At 37.8% G+C, this 14,785-nt stretch overlaps 2 protein-coding genes across 4 annotated transcripts in view; one reads left to right on the top strand and one right to left on the bottom strand.

Annotated features, from left to right (window-relative positions):
- CASK (calcium/calmodulin dependent serine protein kinase) overlaps positions 1-14,785 on the top strand; it is a 322,704-nt gene that overhangs the window by 119,744 nt on the left and 188,175 nt on the right. The window lies entirely within an intron of this gene.
- On the bottom strand, positions 8,130-12,880 carry GPR82 (G protein-coupled receptor 82). 2 transcript variants are annotated; one of them, XM_032261687.1, is made up of 3 exons: positions 12,654-12,880; positions 10,113-10,183; positions 8,445-9,645 (listed from the first exon to the last, which is right to left on the bottom strand). In XM_032261687.1, exon 3 carries the CDS (start codon positions 9,609-9,611, stop codon positions 8,601-8,603), a length of 1,011 nt encoding a protein of 336 aa, XP_032117578.1. In that variant the 5' UTR covers positions 9,612-9,645; positions 10,113-10,183; positions 12,654-12,880; the 3' UTR covers positions 8,445-8,600. The 2 variants fall into 2 exon arrangements, with proteins under 2 accessions (XP_032117579.1, XP_032117578.1); XM_032261688.1 differs by lacking the exon at positions 10,113-10,183 and having other exon boundaries at positions 8,130-9,645.

Below are 14,785 nucleotides of genomic sequence, written 5' to 3'. Positions count from 1 at the left end.
TCAATAACTGCCATTTACTTGCTCACAATTCTGCAGTTTAGGCAGAGCTTGATAGGGACTGCTCAATTCTGTTTCACAGGATGTTGGTGAGGTAGCATGGCTAGTTTCCACATAGGCTTCACTCACTTTTCTGGCATCTTAACTGAGCTGACTAGAACGCCTGGGAGCTGTCTGGGTGCTCTTTGTGGTCTCTCATTCAAAATTTTCCCTCTTTCCACATGGCCCCGTCTCCAGCAAGACAGTGTCTTAGGGCTCCAAAAGAGCAAATATGGAAGGTGCTAGGCCTCCTGAAGCAAATTGACTCTGTGGCACATCTTATGCATTTCATTAGTTGAAACATACCTCACAAAAAGGTCACAAGGCTAGTCTTAGTTCAAGGGAAGGAAACATAGATTCATATTTTGATTGGCAGAGTGCCATATATATACAAGGATGGGAGAACTTGTTGGTGGCTACCTTTAGACAGACAGATAATTATTGTGCAAGGTAGAAGGTGATGAGTATCATTAAAAGACAAGGTCAGAGAAATTTCCTGAGGGAGGTCACATTGGAGCTTTGTCTTGAATCATGCAGTAGTTATATGGAGACAAAAGACATTTCAGGCAGAAGGAACAGTTTGTGCAAAGGCCCAAAAGTAGTCTTACATTGGAGTATATTAGATTAGTTTATTATTTCTGAAGTATATGGTAAATAATTTAGAGGAAGCATCTAGAAACATGCCAAGGAATGAAAAAGAAGTGATTCTCAAATTGCAAATTAGTAAGAAGAAACCACCCCAAAAAATGCCATTGTTCACTTGGGAGGCACACTCAACATAACACACATTAATGTTGATATTCTTTTTTTCTTCTTCTTCTTCTTTTTGAGACAGGTTGTCAGTCTGTCGCCTAGGCTGGAGTGCAGTGGCACGATCTCGGCTCACTGCAAGCTTCACCTCCTGGGCTCAATCAATTCTCATGCCTCAGCCTCCAGAATTGCTAGGACTACAAGCATGTACCACCACACCCGGCTAAATTTTTTTTGTATTTTTTTGTAGAGATGAGGTTTCACCCTGTTGCCCAGGCTGGTCTCCAACTCCTGGGCTTAAGCAGTCTTTCTACCTTGGCCTCCCAAAGTGCTGGGATTATAGGCGTGAGCCACCACGCCCAGTCTTGATATTCTTTATATTTCAGAAGCTGAAATCTATACATTTTTACATGGATAATTAGAATACTCACATTTGGTTAATTGAGAATTTTTAATTTTGGTGTATTTTTCTTAAAACATTCATCCAAAAGATATTTACTGAGTGTCTACCGTGTGGCAGGCACTGTGGAACTGGAGCTACCTCAGTGAAAAAAAAAAAAAAAGACAAAATTCACTGCCCTCATGGAGCTGACACTCTAGTTCAGGGAGACAATACTCAGTAAACAGAAATGAACTACATAGTAGGCTAGAAGGTGAAAAGTATCACAGAAAAAACTAGAATGGTCAGAAGGTTAGGGAGTGTCCAGAGAAGGGCTGACTTTTATAAACACGGTGGTCAAGCAGGCCACATTGAGATGATGATATCTGAGCAAGGACTTGGAAAAGAGGAAGTAGGGTAATCTGATAGCTGAGGGAAGAGCATTCTGGGTAAAAGGAATAGCCAGTGCAAAGACAGAAAGACAGGATCACAAGTAGCCGGCTTGAGAAATAGCAAGGAGGCCAGTGTGGCTGAGGCAAAATATGCAAAGGGGAGAGTAAAAAGGAGAGAGGAGATGATCCTGCCTGGCTCAGGCCAGAGGTAGTAAAGGTAGTAAAAAAAATAAACAATTAGTTAGATTCCTGTTATATTTTGAAGATTATGTCAATAGGATTTCCTAATGTAACTTTGGTAACCTAGGTAAAACTTAGTTTTATTCAAGACCTTCTTATACGGGTATTCCAACATAGTGGTCATTGTTAAACTTTAAGAACAATAAACTAATAATGTAAATTTTCACTTGGTTTGATTTGTTAGTATTTTTGCCAATAAAGCAATCTATGAGCTTTTCTTTGCATTCAGATATATATTCTATGATTTATCTGTATGTAGATTTGGTTTGTATGTAGATTTGTTTCTGCAGTTAAAGTTTTTGTCTAAATTTTCTTTCCTTATATTTAGTAAAGAAAATAGAAGAGCATTGCAATATTTTATTTCTCTAAGAAAAATTTTATTTGATCATCTGTTTCATCTAGTCAAGAATATTCTCAGGCCAGGCGCAGTGGCTCACACCTGTAATCCCAGCACTTTGGGAGGCTGAGGCGGGCTGATCACAGGGTCAGGAGTTCGAGACCAGTCTGGCCAATACGGTGAAACCCCGTCTCTACTAAAAGTACAAAAATTAGCTGGGCATGGTGGTGTGCGCCTATGGTCCCAGCTACTCAGGAGGCTGAGGCAGAAGAATCAATTGAACCCAGGAGGCAGAGGTTGCAATGAGCCAAGATCACACCACTGCACTCCAGCCTGGGCGACAGAGCAAGACTTCGTCTCAAAAAAAAAAAAAGAATATTCTCATTCTCTCTCTCTCTCTCTCTCTCTCTCTCCCTCTCTCTCTCTTCTTAGCATATGATCCAAAAGCATTACATTTCCCAAGGATCCTATTATTATATTTATTAATACTTTTTTCTTTACTTGGTAGACATTTCCTTTTGTAATTATTGTAACTGAGTCTTGAAAGGATTGCTTGGTTAGATTTGAGTATATGGTACCGTGTGACCTATTTTTGGGAACTGCTTGCTCTATAGAAGCAGTTTCACATGAAATTGCATAAAAAGCAATTGTATAATCCTTTAAATTTGAGAAATGTGTGAACATAGTAGAGGCTCTTCCCCACAGCCAAACTTAGTGACATTTCAGGCTATATTCCTTGCTGTGGGATGCTGTCCTGGGAATTGTAGGATGCACCTACCTAAGTATCCTTCACCCACTAGATGCCAATAGCATCTCCCCCCAGTTGTGACAATCAAAAATGTCTCCAAACATTGCTAGATGTCCCCTAGGGCACAAAAATTGTCCCTGGTTAAGGCCCACTATCATAATAGACTGTTATAATTCTCAAGATTTGACTCCCTGCAGGTATTAATTAAGGCATGCATACAAATTTCTATTTTTTTCTGTCATCTTCTTCCCTTTAATTATCTTTCTTGTGAAAGAATGTGAAAACTTTCATTATGTTTCCAGTATTTTTTTTTTCTTCCTCTCACCCCTAAATTTAAAGTACTTTAGAAAGAAATAGCACAGTTATCAAGGTAAATGCAACTCCTGGCTCCTTGCCTTCTTTCATGGGCTCTACTAAGCAGAGAATTTGTGGAATTTTCTCCTCTCTCCTAACTCCTGCAGACAGCCTTACATCATGAAGGTGTGGGGAGATTCAGTTTTAGACCTTTCTGTCACTCTGACCTACTCATGTATAATTCGAAGAACTGAAGTTGAAGTGAAACAGTTTCTCTGAGAATGCAAATTGCTATACACAATCACTTTCTATTCTGAACAGTTCCTGTGCCCAGAAGGTCTGGCTGCTGTTTTTAGTTCTCAGAACTATGCAAACCCCAGTCACACAGACACTCAGCCTGAGGAAAGAGTGTTTCTGAGTGTGCTTCCTTTAAATGGTTTTCCTTGCTAGCCAGTGTGAACACGCCTGGCTGTTTTGTGGCTCCCTTCTGGTCTCAGTTCTCCTTTTACCTGTTTAGGGCCAGACTTTATGATAAATTTGTGTTCATCACAGAACACTGGTTAGCATGGCATTATGGATTTCTTAAAATATTCTGTCGGCTCTTGTTCTCCATTACTCATGTTTCTTTTAGATCTGCTACCACAATTGCCCAAAGTTTATCATGTTGTATAAAGAAATTTAAATTCTCATTAAAACAAAAATATATTTATTCTTTATATTATATAAACACTGGTTAATCTTCTGCATTTCTTTTGTAAGATTTTTGAATATAATGTGCACATTCAGTTTGAATGTGGCGTTTTAATAATTGTACTTAGGAAAATCTCATGGATTACATGATCATTATAAATTTATCTTTTGTTTCTAACAACCATGCTTCTCTGTGCCCAGCCTACTCCTCCAAAAAAAAAAGAAATTAACTCCTTGGTTTTAAGTTTCCCAGCCTGAGCAACAAAGTAAAACCCTATCTCTTTTTTTTTTTTTGAGATGGAGTCTCGCTCTGTTGCCCAGGCTGGAGTGCAGTGGCATGGTCTTAGCTCATTGCAACCTCCACCTCCCAGGTTCAAGTGATGCTCCTGCCTCGGCCTCCCAAGTAGCTGGGGTTACAGGTGCCTGCCACCACGCCTGGCTAATTTTTTGTATTTTTTTTTTTAGTAGAGATGGGGTTTTACCATGTTGGCCAGGCTGATCTCGAACTCCTGACCTCATGATCCCTGTTAAGTTGTTTATCCTAAATTTTGTTTGTCTAGTCTTAATGGTTTATGTTCCTGATTATAGTTTGAAAGCTGCCTTTATGAGAGTGTGTATATGCCTGTTTTCTAAAGTTTAAGATACAATCTTTTTGGCCTTTGAGTCAAAATTTGAGATTTCTGAAACCCCAAATTTGTGTTTGACTTTAACTCACACAGACACACTGAAAACACTGTTCTTTTTGAAATCCAAACTTTAAAATAGGGTAAGTTTTGAAGGTGATTTTAAGGCCAAGCACAGTGGCTTGCACCTATAATCTCAGCACTTTGGGAGGCTGAAGCAGGAGAATCACTTGAGCCCAGGAGTTCAAGACTAGCCTGGGCAACATAGCAAGAGCACATCTGTACCAAAAAAATATAAAAATTAGCCAGGCATGGTGGCATACACCTGTAGTCCTAGCTACTCAGGAGGCTGAGGTGGTGAGATCACCTGAGCCCAAGAGTTTGAGCCTGCAATGAGCTATGATCACCACTGTACTCCATCCTGGGCAGCAGAGACAGACTCTGTCTCCAAAAACAGTGGTATTTTAAATAAAATATTTACTATGCTATTAAATAGCCAATTCTTCAATTATACAAAAAAATCAACATGATTTAAAATCAACTGTTTAGGAAAGCATCTATGGTATAAAGATATCCATGATGATAGTGAGCTGAGTACGTAGTTCATTCTTCAGTATATGAAGTTACAGTGTGAGTTTATCAGAATGAGTAACTTAAAGAGAAATTGTGTGTCTCTTTTCCTGCCTTTTTAAACGTAAGAAACTCTAGAAATATTTTTTGTTTAAAGTTCTGGTAGATCTGTTAAGTGATTTTTAAATAATTATTTTTAGAGGTTATATATTTGGGTTTTTTTGTTTGTTTGTTTTGAAACAGGGTCTTGCTTTGTCACCCAGGTAGGAATGCAGTGGCACAATCATGGCTCACTTCGGCCTCAATCTCCTGGGCTCAAGAGATCCTCCCGCAGCCTCCCAAGTAACTAGGCCTAGAGGCATGTGCCACCATGTCCGGCTAATTTTTCTATGTTTTGTAGAGACATGGTCTCGCTATGTTGATCAGGCTGGTCTCAAATACCTGGGCTCAAGTGATCTCCTCACTTCAGCCCCCCAAAGTGCTGGGATTACAGGCGTGAACCACTGTACCTGGCCAGAAGTTATATTTTTTAAAACTCCTAAGTCCAGTGAGATTATTAAATACAGTAGAGCTTATGTTAAACAAACATTACTATCTTAGTCTGATGAGTTTTGGTCTCAAAATTCACGTAAGAATAAAACTACTTAGACTGGCTGCAATGTCTTATGCCTGTAATCTGAACACTTTGGGAGGCCAAGATGGGCAGATTGCTTGAGCCCAGGTGTTCAAGACCAGCCTGGGTAACATGGCAAAACCCTGTCTCTACCAAAAATAACAAAAATTAGTGGAGCATGGTGGTGGGTGTCTGTGGTCCCAGCTATTCAGGAGGCTGAGGTGGGAGAATTACTCGACCCCGGAGGGAGAGGGGGAGGTTGCAGTAAGCCAGATCTCGCCACTGCACTTTAGCTTGGGTGACAGAGTAAGACCCCATCACAAAAAATAAAAAGAATAAAACTACTTTTGTAACTGTGGAGAAATCTGTGTGTCTCAGGAACTCTTCCTGATGGACTTTGAGTTACTGTGTGATTTGCATGTGTAGAAAGTCACTAGATTGGACACTTCCATTTACAGCTAGCGTTCAGGGAGGTCACCTCAACTTCCCAAGTCTCCTTTGTCTCTGCGCATTAATGAGCCAAAAATCCAATTGTTACTATAAACAAATTGATATACATTGTAAATATTTGAAGCAAGGATGTGTTCAGACTTTTCTCTGAACATTTCATCTCTCAGTTAAGCATTGAAGTAGAAAAGGGGAAAAAAATTTACTGGGTTTTTTTGTTTTGTTTTGTTTTGTTTTGTTTTGTTTTGTTTTGTTTTGTTTTGTTTTGTTTTGTTTTCGGAATAACCTCTAGTGATTTTTGAACACATGGCTCTTAGGCAATGTACTGTGAGTTGATTTTACAGTTCTAACTCAGGAACAAAACACACTATGAGATTAAAGCCTTGGAAGGATTACATGAATTTACTTTAAACTTCTTATTGGACACTGAAGGAATTACTACTATGTGGAGAAAAAATGAGTCTCTAACAAAGTGGCAAGTTACTATTAACGGTTGATTTTAGTCAGCTGTTTTTGTTTGGTTATCTGAGAAGGGAATACAGGTACCATGGAAGTAGAAATAGACAAGAAGTTTATAGCTCCAAAAATGATTATGATCTCTTTGGGCAGATAGAACATGCTTTTTAAAATCATAATATATGTACTTAATCCAGAATATAGTCACCATCTTATATTTGTCTACTTACAAGATTACATAGAAGAAAGAAATGACCGTTAAGAAATGATTATCTTTAAAGATTTATTTAGATAGTGGAAAAAATCAGAGTGTGATTTACTTAACTATGCACTTCATTATTTTCTTTTTTTTTTTCTTTTTTTTTTTTTTTTTTGAGGTGGGGTCTTGCTCTGTCACCCAGGTTGGAGTGCAGTGGTGTGATCTTGGCTCACTGCAACCTCCACCTCCTGAGTTCAAGCGATTCTCCTGCCTCAGCCTCCTGAATAGTTGGCACACACCACCACGCCCACCTAATTTTTGTATTTTTAGTAGAAGAGGGGTTTCGCCATGTTGGCCAGGCTGGTCTCAAACTCCTGACCTCAGGTGATCTGCCCACCTCGACCTCCCAGAGCGCTGGGATTACAGGCCTGAGCCACTGCACCCGGCCCACTTCAATATTTTTATCAGTAAATTAGTATACTTTAGAGTTGTAGTGATTAAAATAAAACATGTAAAGCATATAAGCAGAATGCTTAGCAGACAGCAAGTGCTAAGCAATATCTACTCACAGTAGTAACAGGATCTATGAATAAGATAGTATTTTCTGCTCTACAAATGAAGAAATTAACACATAAATAGGATAAGTAATTTGCCTAAGATTGTTCAGCTAAATAAAAAGTAGAACCAAGATTGAACCCAAGAAGTATAACTTCAGAGACCAATCTCTTAACTGAGATACTATTACAATCACTTATTATTCATTCATTTATTTCACAAAAAAATTAACTGCCAGGTACTGTTTGTCACTAATAACATTATTTATATTAAATACAGAAGAAAATATGCACAATGTGATGAAGATGGGCATATAATGACATAGCTTTTTACTTTAATAGTCTAATTCAAATATTTAAGCATTTTTATAAGTAACATCTGCTCTAAAAAATAAAGAGTCAATGAATATTGCTTCTCCCCAATAACATGAGCCAGATAATTCCAAATAAATAATGTGTTTATAAAACCTTGGAATTTTTCACTGTATTATTTATTTAGATAAGACTTGAGTGAAGCTATTTCTTTCTTTTTTTTTTTTTTTAAACTTATTTTTTTGTTTTGTTTTGTTTGAGACAGAGTCTCACTCTGCCTCCCAGGCTGGAGTGCAGTGGCGTGATCTCTGCTCACTGCAACCTCCGTCCAGGGCTCAAGTGATTCTCTTGCCTCAGCCTTCCGAGTAGCTGGGATTACAGGTGCCCACCACCATGTCCAGCTAGTTTTTGTATTTTTAGTAGAGATGGGGTTTCACCATGTTGGCCAGGCTGGTCTTTAACTCCTGGCCTCAAATGATCTGCCCGCCTTGGCCTCCCAAAGTGCTGGGATTACAGGCATGAGCCACTGCACCCAGGTACTTATTTTTAAAGATTTTTAAATTGCCAATAAACACTGGCCATAGATTGACTCTTGTATTCTAACTACCAGAAAGCAGACAAGTCATAAACCATTTGCTTCTTTATCCTAGTCATGAAATAACGTGTTCTGAACAGAAGCACTCACAGTTGAGTTTAAACAGTAGTCTGTTAGTTTCATATGAGTGGGATCCTTTCAATATGCGTAATTTTTGCCTCTGAAAGTTTCTGCCATCTCAACTTTCAGTATAAGTAGAACTGTTTTTTGAGTTTTATGAATATATATTTATTTATTTTTAAAAACCAAAGAGATTTTCTTGGTGACTATTGTCATCTAAACTGTGACATGTTAATGATGTAGTTTAACATCCCTAATAAAGTCACAGGAATGCTTTTCTATATTGTGGGTTTTCCATTCAAAAGTCAAGCCTGTGATTGCATATGTGCTGAATTAGACTTTGTAAAGAGATTATACAGTGTCTTCTTGAATGTTTTATCTAATAAAAGAAATATAATGGGGTCTGTGCTACTTCTGGCTGAAGCAAGACAGGTGAGGATGTTTTTTGTTTCTATTAAATAATTCAGTTGCTGACAGTTATCATTTTGCTGTAGAATGTAAAAAACGGGTTTAAAAATACTATAAGGAAGGAAGCAAACTATTAGTACAATCTGGATGACCAAAAGATGTCTTTTCACAGAACTGTAAGTCAAATCTTTCTCCGTAATGGATGTACAGGTCCTTATTTTTCTCAGATGGCTTACAAAAGAGTAGTATGATGTTAGCACTACTAAAAAGGAAAGTCCAATAAATGTGGTTCCAATGAGACCTGCAATCTGAGAGATCATGGCTCCTAGTTCCATCTGCCGATTGTAGCATAGGCTCTCTTCTCCTTCTGTAGCCTCTATGACTGAGTAGTATATGGTAACTGGAATAATTATACCCAGTACAACTCCCCATATATAAATGCATAGTTTTCTAGCAAAGTTGGGCTGGCGAAATTTTTTCAGTAAATGGCCATAAAATATTTTCTCATAGCACGAAGTAGTATCTTGCAAGGAATCCTTTTGCATTAAGGTAGCGTAGCGGCTTATGGCAATCCAACTTAAAATTAAGAGACTGACAAACATACTTACATGCATCGACAGAGTTCCCAGAAAATTGACCACTCTGCATTGAGCAGATTGATATTCCCATTGGAAACCTTTCAGGAAATAGATACCCATGAAAGGCATGGCACTGCACACAAGTAAGTTTGCAGTCACAAGGTGTGCCAGGTAGATGTGCGTTGAGGCTTTTTTACCTATTTTTGTTAAAAATATCCATTGAGAGAGAGAGTTTCCAAAAAGACCAACAACACAAAGGAGGGTGTAAATGATTGGTAAAGCCATGGAAGAGATCATAGATGGTTGAATACATGTTGTGTTGTTGTTCATTTATGTCAGATTTTCTTGAATTTTGACACAGGAGCTAGAACAGAATTGCAGATATTTAATATTAAAATTATTTATGGTACAGTATTTAAGCTTAATAGTTTTTTTTTTTTTTTTTTCTTTTTTTTTGAGACGGAGTTTCGCTCTTGTTACCCAGGCTGGAGTGCAATGGTGCGATCTCGGCTCACCGCAACCTCCGCCTTCTGGGTTCAGGCAATTCTCCTGCCTCAGCCTCCTGAGTAGCTGGGATTACAGGCACACGCCACCATGCCCAGCTGAATTTTTGTATTTTTTTTTAGTAGAGACGGGGTTTCACCATGCTGACCAGGATGGTCTCAATCTCTTGACCTCGTGATCCACCCGCCTCGGCCTCCCAAAGTGCTGGGATTACAGGCGTGAGCCACCGCGCCCGGCCTAGCTTAATAGTTTTTTTAAACATTGAATGAAATAAAATAGTAACAAAAATGTACTAGATGGAATGGGAAAGTATAGATGGCTTCTTACCTTTTCTAATCACGATTGTCCACTTGAAATAAATACAAAAAGTTACTTAATATGATGGATAATGCCTTTGTCTAAAAAACAAAATTTGATGTAAATAATTACATGCCTGGGATTTATGGTTTTATTTAGAGAAATGAATAGTTCTTAGATTGTAAAACAATTTAAGTAGTGTAATAATGACTAATTTTCCCTAGAAATATAATTTTAAAAATTTTAAGGCACATGCAATCAATATATGTTGGCCAAAGTATTACAGAAGTATTTTGTGGCCATAATAATAGACAGTTGACTGGTTTTTAATTAGCACATCACTTATATATAGTTTTCAAAATGGTGTCATTTTGTGGCTAGATTAAAACACTCCTCTATAATGTTTTAAGAGTCTCTTTTCATATTTCAGAAGTTAACTCAATTCCACTTGAACAAAAATTCAGGCAAGATCCTGAATTGAACAGAAGAAAAGTATAGCAACCAAGGACAGACTCCAAAATCCCAGGATCATTACCAAAGAGTATTTAAAATCTCATTTCAAATATTTAATGTTAAACTGTCATACTTCAGTAAAAGTTTACTTTACACATGTATGTCAAAACTGTAGTTGCAGCCAGATGTGGCTTACCTGTAATCTCAGCACTTTAGGAGGCCAAGGCAGGAGGGTTGCCTGAGACCAGGATTTTAAGAACACCCTGGGCAACATAGCAAGACCCTGTCTCTATAAAAAAATGCAAAAACTAGACCAGGTGTGGTAGCTCATGCCTGTTACTCCAGCACTTTGGGAGGCCAAGGTCAGCCTGGGCAACATGGCAAAACCACATCTCTACAAAAAAACAAAAAAATAGCCAGGCATCCTGGCATGTGCCTGAAGTCCCAGCTACTTGGGAGGCTGAAGCAGAAGGATCAATTGAGCCTAGGAGTTCAAGGCTGCAGCAAGCTATGATCATTCCACTACACTCCAGCCTGGGTAATAGAAAGAGACTCTGTCTCAAAAACAAAAAAACTGTAGCTGCTATGCTTGTTGGTTAGAGTGTCCTCATGTATTTTTCAGAGGATTTTTTTTAAAGGATATGATGTTTTAATCACAGCATACATGCTGGTTTTTACTTTTTTGTGTCATATTTAAATCTTTCTCACTTCAAAGGGTACACATGAAGTGCTGAAGAATCTTATATGAATTGCTTCTTATTCTTATTTTTCTACTTATTTCCTCACTTCCTTCAGGCAAGAATAACAAAAGTTACTGGATTCTGGTCAAATAAGACCCATGATCTCTATTCAGAATGTGCCACATTCTCTGTGTTCTTCACTTAGCCTCTGGGCACCACATTCTCCACTCTTTCATGATCTAGAGCAAGGTTTCTCAATCTTTTTTTTAATCATGTTCTCTTTTGATAAACATAAAAATTGTACTATACACAGCCTTTTGAAATTCTTATATTCCCCCAGCCCCTCAGGGCGATTTTACTCTCCATCCCTCTTCAGAATTATGGTTTGATTTATTTTCTGCATCTTGGCCTACAGAAATTGTTTTTTATCCCAAATATAATATTATAATTTTGTAATAGCTTTTTAAACCAATCCATACCCAAAGTCTTGAAAACTTGAAAACTGTGCAGTGTCTGTGGGTTCAAATACCAAGGTCCTTAATTAATGTCTACCAGTGTCTTTATAATTTTCTTTGCTATTTTTATTTAGAAAACAGTCCATATGCTTCATTGTAACTTTGTGTCTGAATCTAGTGCAACCTGGTAAATTGTAATCTGATTGCAATTAATGTAGACCATGGTATAAATATATAAAACCTAATCTATAACTTTACCAGTTCAAAAATCAGTCAGATAGAGAGTGAAATGAGCCAGTTTATTTAAGAAAAAATTATCTGCTCACAGTAGATTTTGATTTTACATAAGGAATTGAGCTTCCTTTTATGATATTGTTAAAAGCATTAACTCCTGCCTTTTGTAAGTATTGCATAGTATACTAAAAACTGCAAAGGTGATGGTGCTTCTGTATAAATATTAAATGCTTTCAAACAAAAGGGAGATAAAAAGACTTCTGCAGAGGCTGGCTTTACCAGACAGAAGTTGAGTCTTTATAGGACTCTCAGTATAGTAATCAACAATTAGGTCACCATCTTTACCTTCCCAAACTTGTATCTACTATGTACAAGTACTCCTACAAAAATAAACTTTGACTATAAAACTACTAGATAATTATTTTCTAAAATTTTCAAAATACTGTTAAGAAATCAAATAAAAATTACATGTTACAGATGCAGAACTGGTCTCCAGAAAATGTCTCTATGTCTATATTCCCCTCAGGAGAATGTCTGTCTCAAGTCACTCTTGCATACATTTTATCTCTGCTAATTTGACAAATGAAAAAGTTCTACAACTCTTAACTACAGCTACTAACAACTACCTACATAATTAATATGCTGACTGCCTTTCTTAATGATCAGCTTTCAAAATTTAAACCATTAGGTTCTGTTCATTTTTATAGCATTAATTTTTCAGCTAAAAATGAATAAATAATCACTCTTACCTGTATGAGTAGTTTACACCAAATAAGGTTATATTGTTAAGGGCAGTGATGCCAAATTTCAGACTTAAAATCCTCTGATCTTCACTCTTCCAATATCCTTAGTCAATGTAAACAGATTCTTGCATGACACCAACTACAGTGGGGCAAAAAGGGGAAATTAAACAGAGTATTGAAAAAAGTCAGTAGTTACAGTCAATATGGTAAATGCCTCCTCAAAAAACCCTCATTTCTCTATTTCTGTAGTGGGAGGAAGTTGGTGGACAATATACATATGATTATTTCATGCACTAGTTATACCCCAGTAAGCTTTGTTTGCACAATTGACTGAAGTTCACAGGTTTAAGCCCCCATGGCTAGCTTTATATGATACAGTGATAGAAGGAACCACTCTGCAGTAACCCACTAAAAATATTGTTGCAAATTTTTCTGTAAAATTGTTTGTGGGTGGCGTATTTGGAATCCATCCTTATCAAAAATAGAAACAAAACTCAAAGTTTTCTTATAACTTACTAGAATCAAATAGAGCTGAAATAGAACTTCATGATCATCTGTGAATTGAGACCCTTTGTTCTAAAGTTGAAGAAGCTGAGGCCCAGAGAAACTCACTGTAAGCACAGACTGCACCAGGGATTGAGTCCCAGTTTGGTTACTAATGAGTTAACTCATTCTGTTTCTAATTGCCCTGCACTACCTCCATTTGTCAACATAATACACTGTTTGGGGCATTTCATAATGGTTTTGCCAAATCCTGGGAAGTGCCAAGTATGCCTCAGATCAAATGAATAGTTATATTATCAAGAATTGTGAAACCATGGCTAGTCTAAAACAATAAAAAATTTTAAAGATAAAAAATAGAGGCTGGGAGCGGTGGCCCATGCCTGTAATTCCAGCACTTTGGGAGGCCGAGATGGGCAGATTACGAGGTCAGTAGTTCGAGACTAGCCTGGCCAATATGGTGAAACTCCACCTCTCCTAAAAAATACAAAAATTAGCCAGGCGTGGTGGCACGTGCCTGTGGTCCCAGCTACTGAGAAGGCTGAGGCAAGAGAATCGCTTAAACCTGGGAGGCGGAGGTTACAGTGAGCTGAGATCACACCACTCCACTCCAACCTGGATGACAGAGCGAGACTCCGTCTCAAAAAAAATAGAATTGTGAAACCAATTTTTTATACAGGATTGTCAAATCAGTCTGTGACCTACTAACTAAATGAAAGCTAAATGTGTACATCTGGGGAGCCAGACTTGCATCAAGCACTCCCTCCCTTTCTTGAGTAGCTAAACCAGTGGGAGTCCGAAAAAGAGAACAGAAATCTAATTTCATCAAACCTGAGCACTTTAGTTATCAGTAAATCCTCACTTAAAATTAACAGAAGTACATTACCATTTCTCATAAACTCCCAATGTTACCTTATTTCATGTTTATTTCATAAATTCTCTCTGATGTTTGGTAATATTTCTCTCCAAAACAAAAGTGAGAACTGCCTACAGTGTCCGGATTGTGTTCTGCTGCTGTTCATCTTTGCCTTACTACCATTTAATTAAGAACAGTGACTCATCATCAAGGTTTACGGGCCATTCATTACAGAGTAATTTGGCTTCTAGAATTTCTATCACTTTTACTTCAGTAATGTATCATATTTGGGAAGGAATTAAATAGAACAGAAACCAGTTTTAAGTAATTTAGAGAATGGAAATGGAATGCTGTTTCTAAGTGATTGAAAGATATTTGTAATATTATCTGTTCAGGCATAAGCATCTTTGGTCCGAATAAAGAACATTCTCGTTTTCCTCCATTGTCTCCAAACTCAGTAAATGATACCATCACTCCTTCAATTATTCAAGCCAAAAACTTGGGAATCATTCTTAATTTCTCTTTCTTTCACATCTTATATCCAATCAATTGGTAGTACTCTAGCTTCTGCTATCACTATACCATTGTTGTATTTGACCGGAGCGTAGAAAGTTATCACAAGACAGAAGTATGCCAGATTGCAGGGTCATTTATTATGCCGGCGACCACAGAGGACTCACGTCTCTCCAACCTGTGGTGGCAACAGGAGGGTGCCACGATTTTTTATACCCGAAAAACCACCTTGAGAGTGGGGTTGAGGGGTGGGGATGGGGATGAAAAG

Source organism: Sapajus apella, unplaced genomic scaffold, assembly GCF_009761245.1.
Source record: "Sapajus apella isolate SASKATOON/1434 unplaced genomic scaffold, GSC_monkey_1.0 scaffold125, whole genome shotgun sequence".
Taxonomy (NCBI): Eukaryota; Metazoa; Chordata; class Mammalia; order Primates; family Cebidae; genus Sapajus; species Sapajus apella.
This window is presented reverse-complemented; position numbering and strand designations above follow the sequence as displayed.

Coding starts and splice junctions, on each gene's coding strand:
- GPR82 (XM_032261688.1), bottom strand. CDS start 9,611: ATGAACAACAACACAACATGTATTCAACCATCTATGATCTCTTCCATG.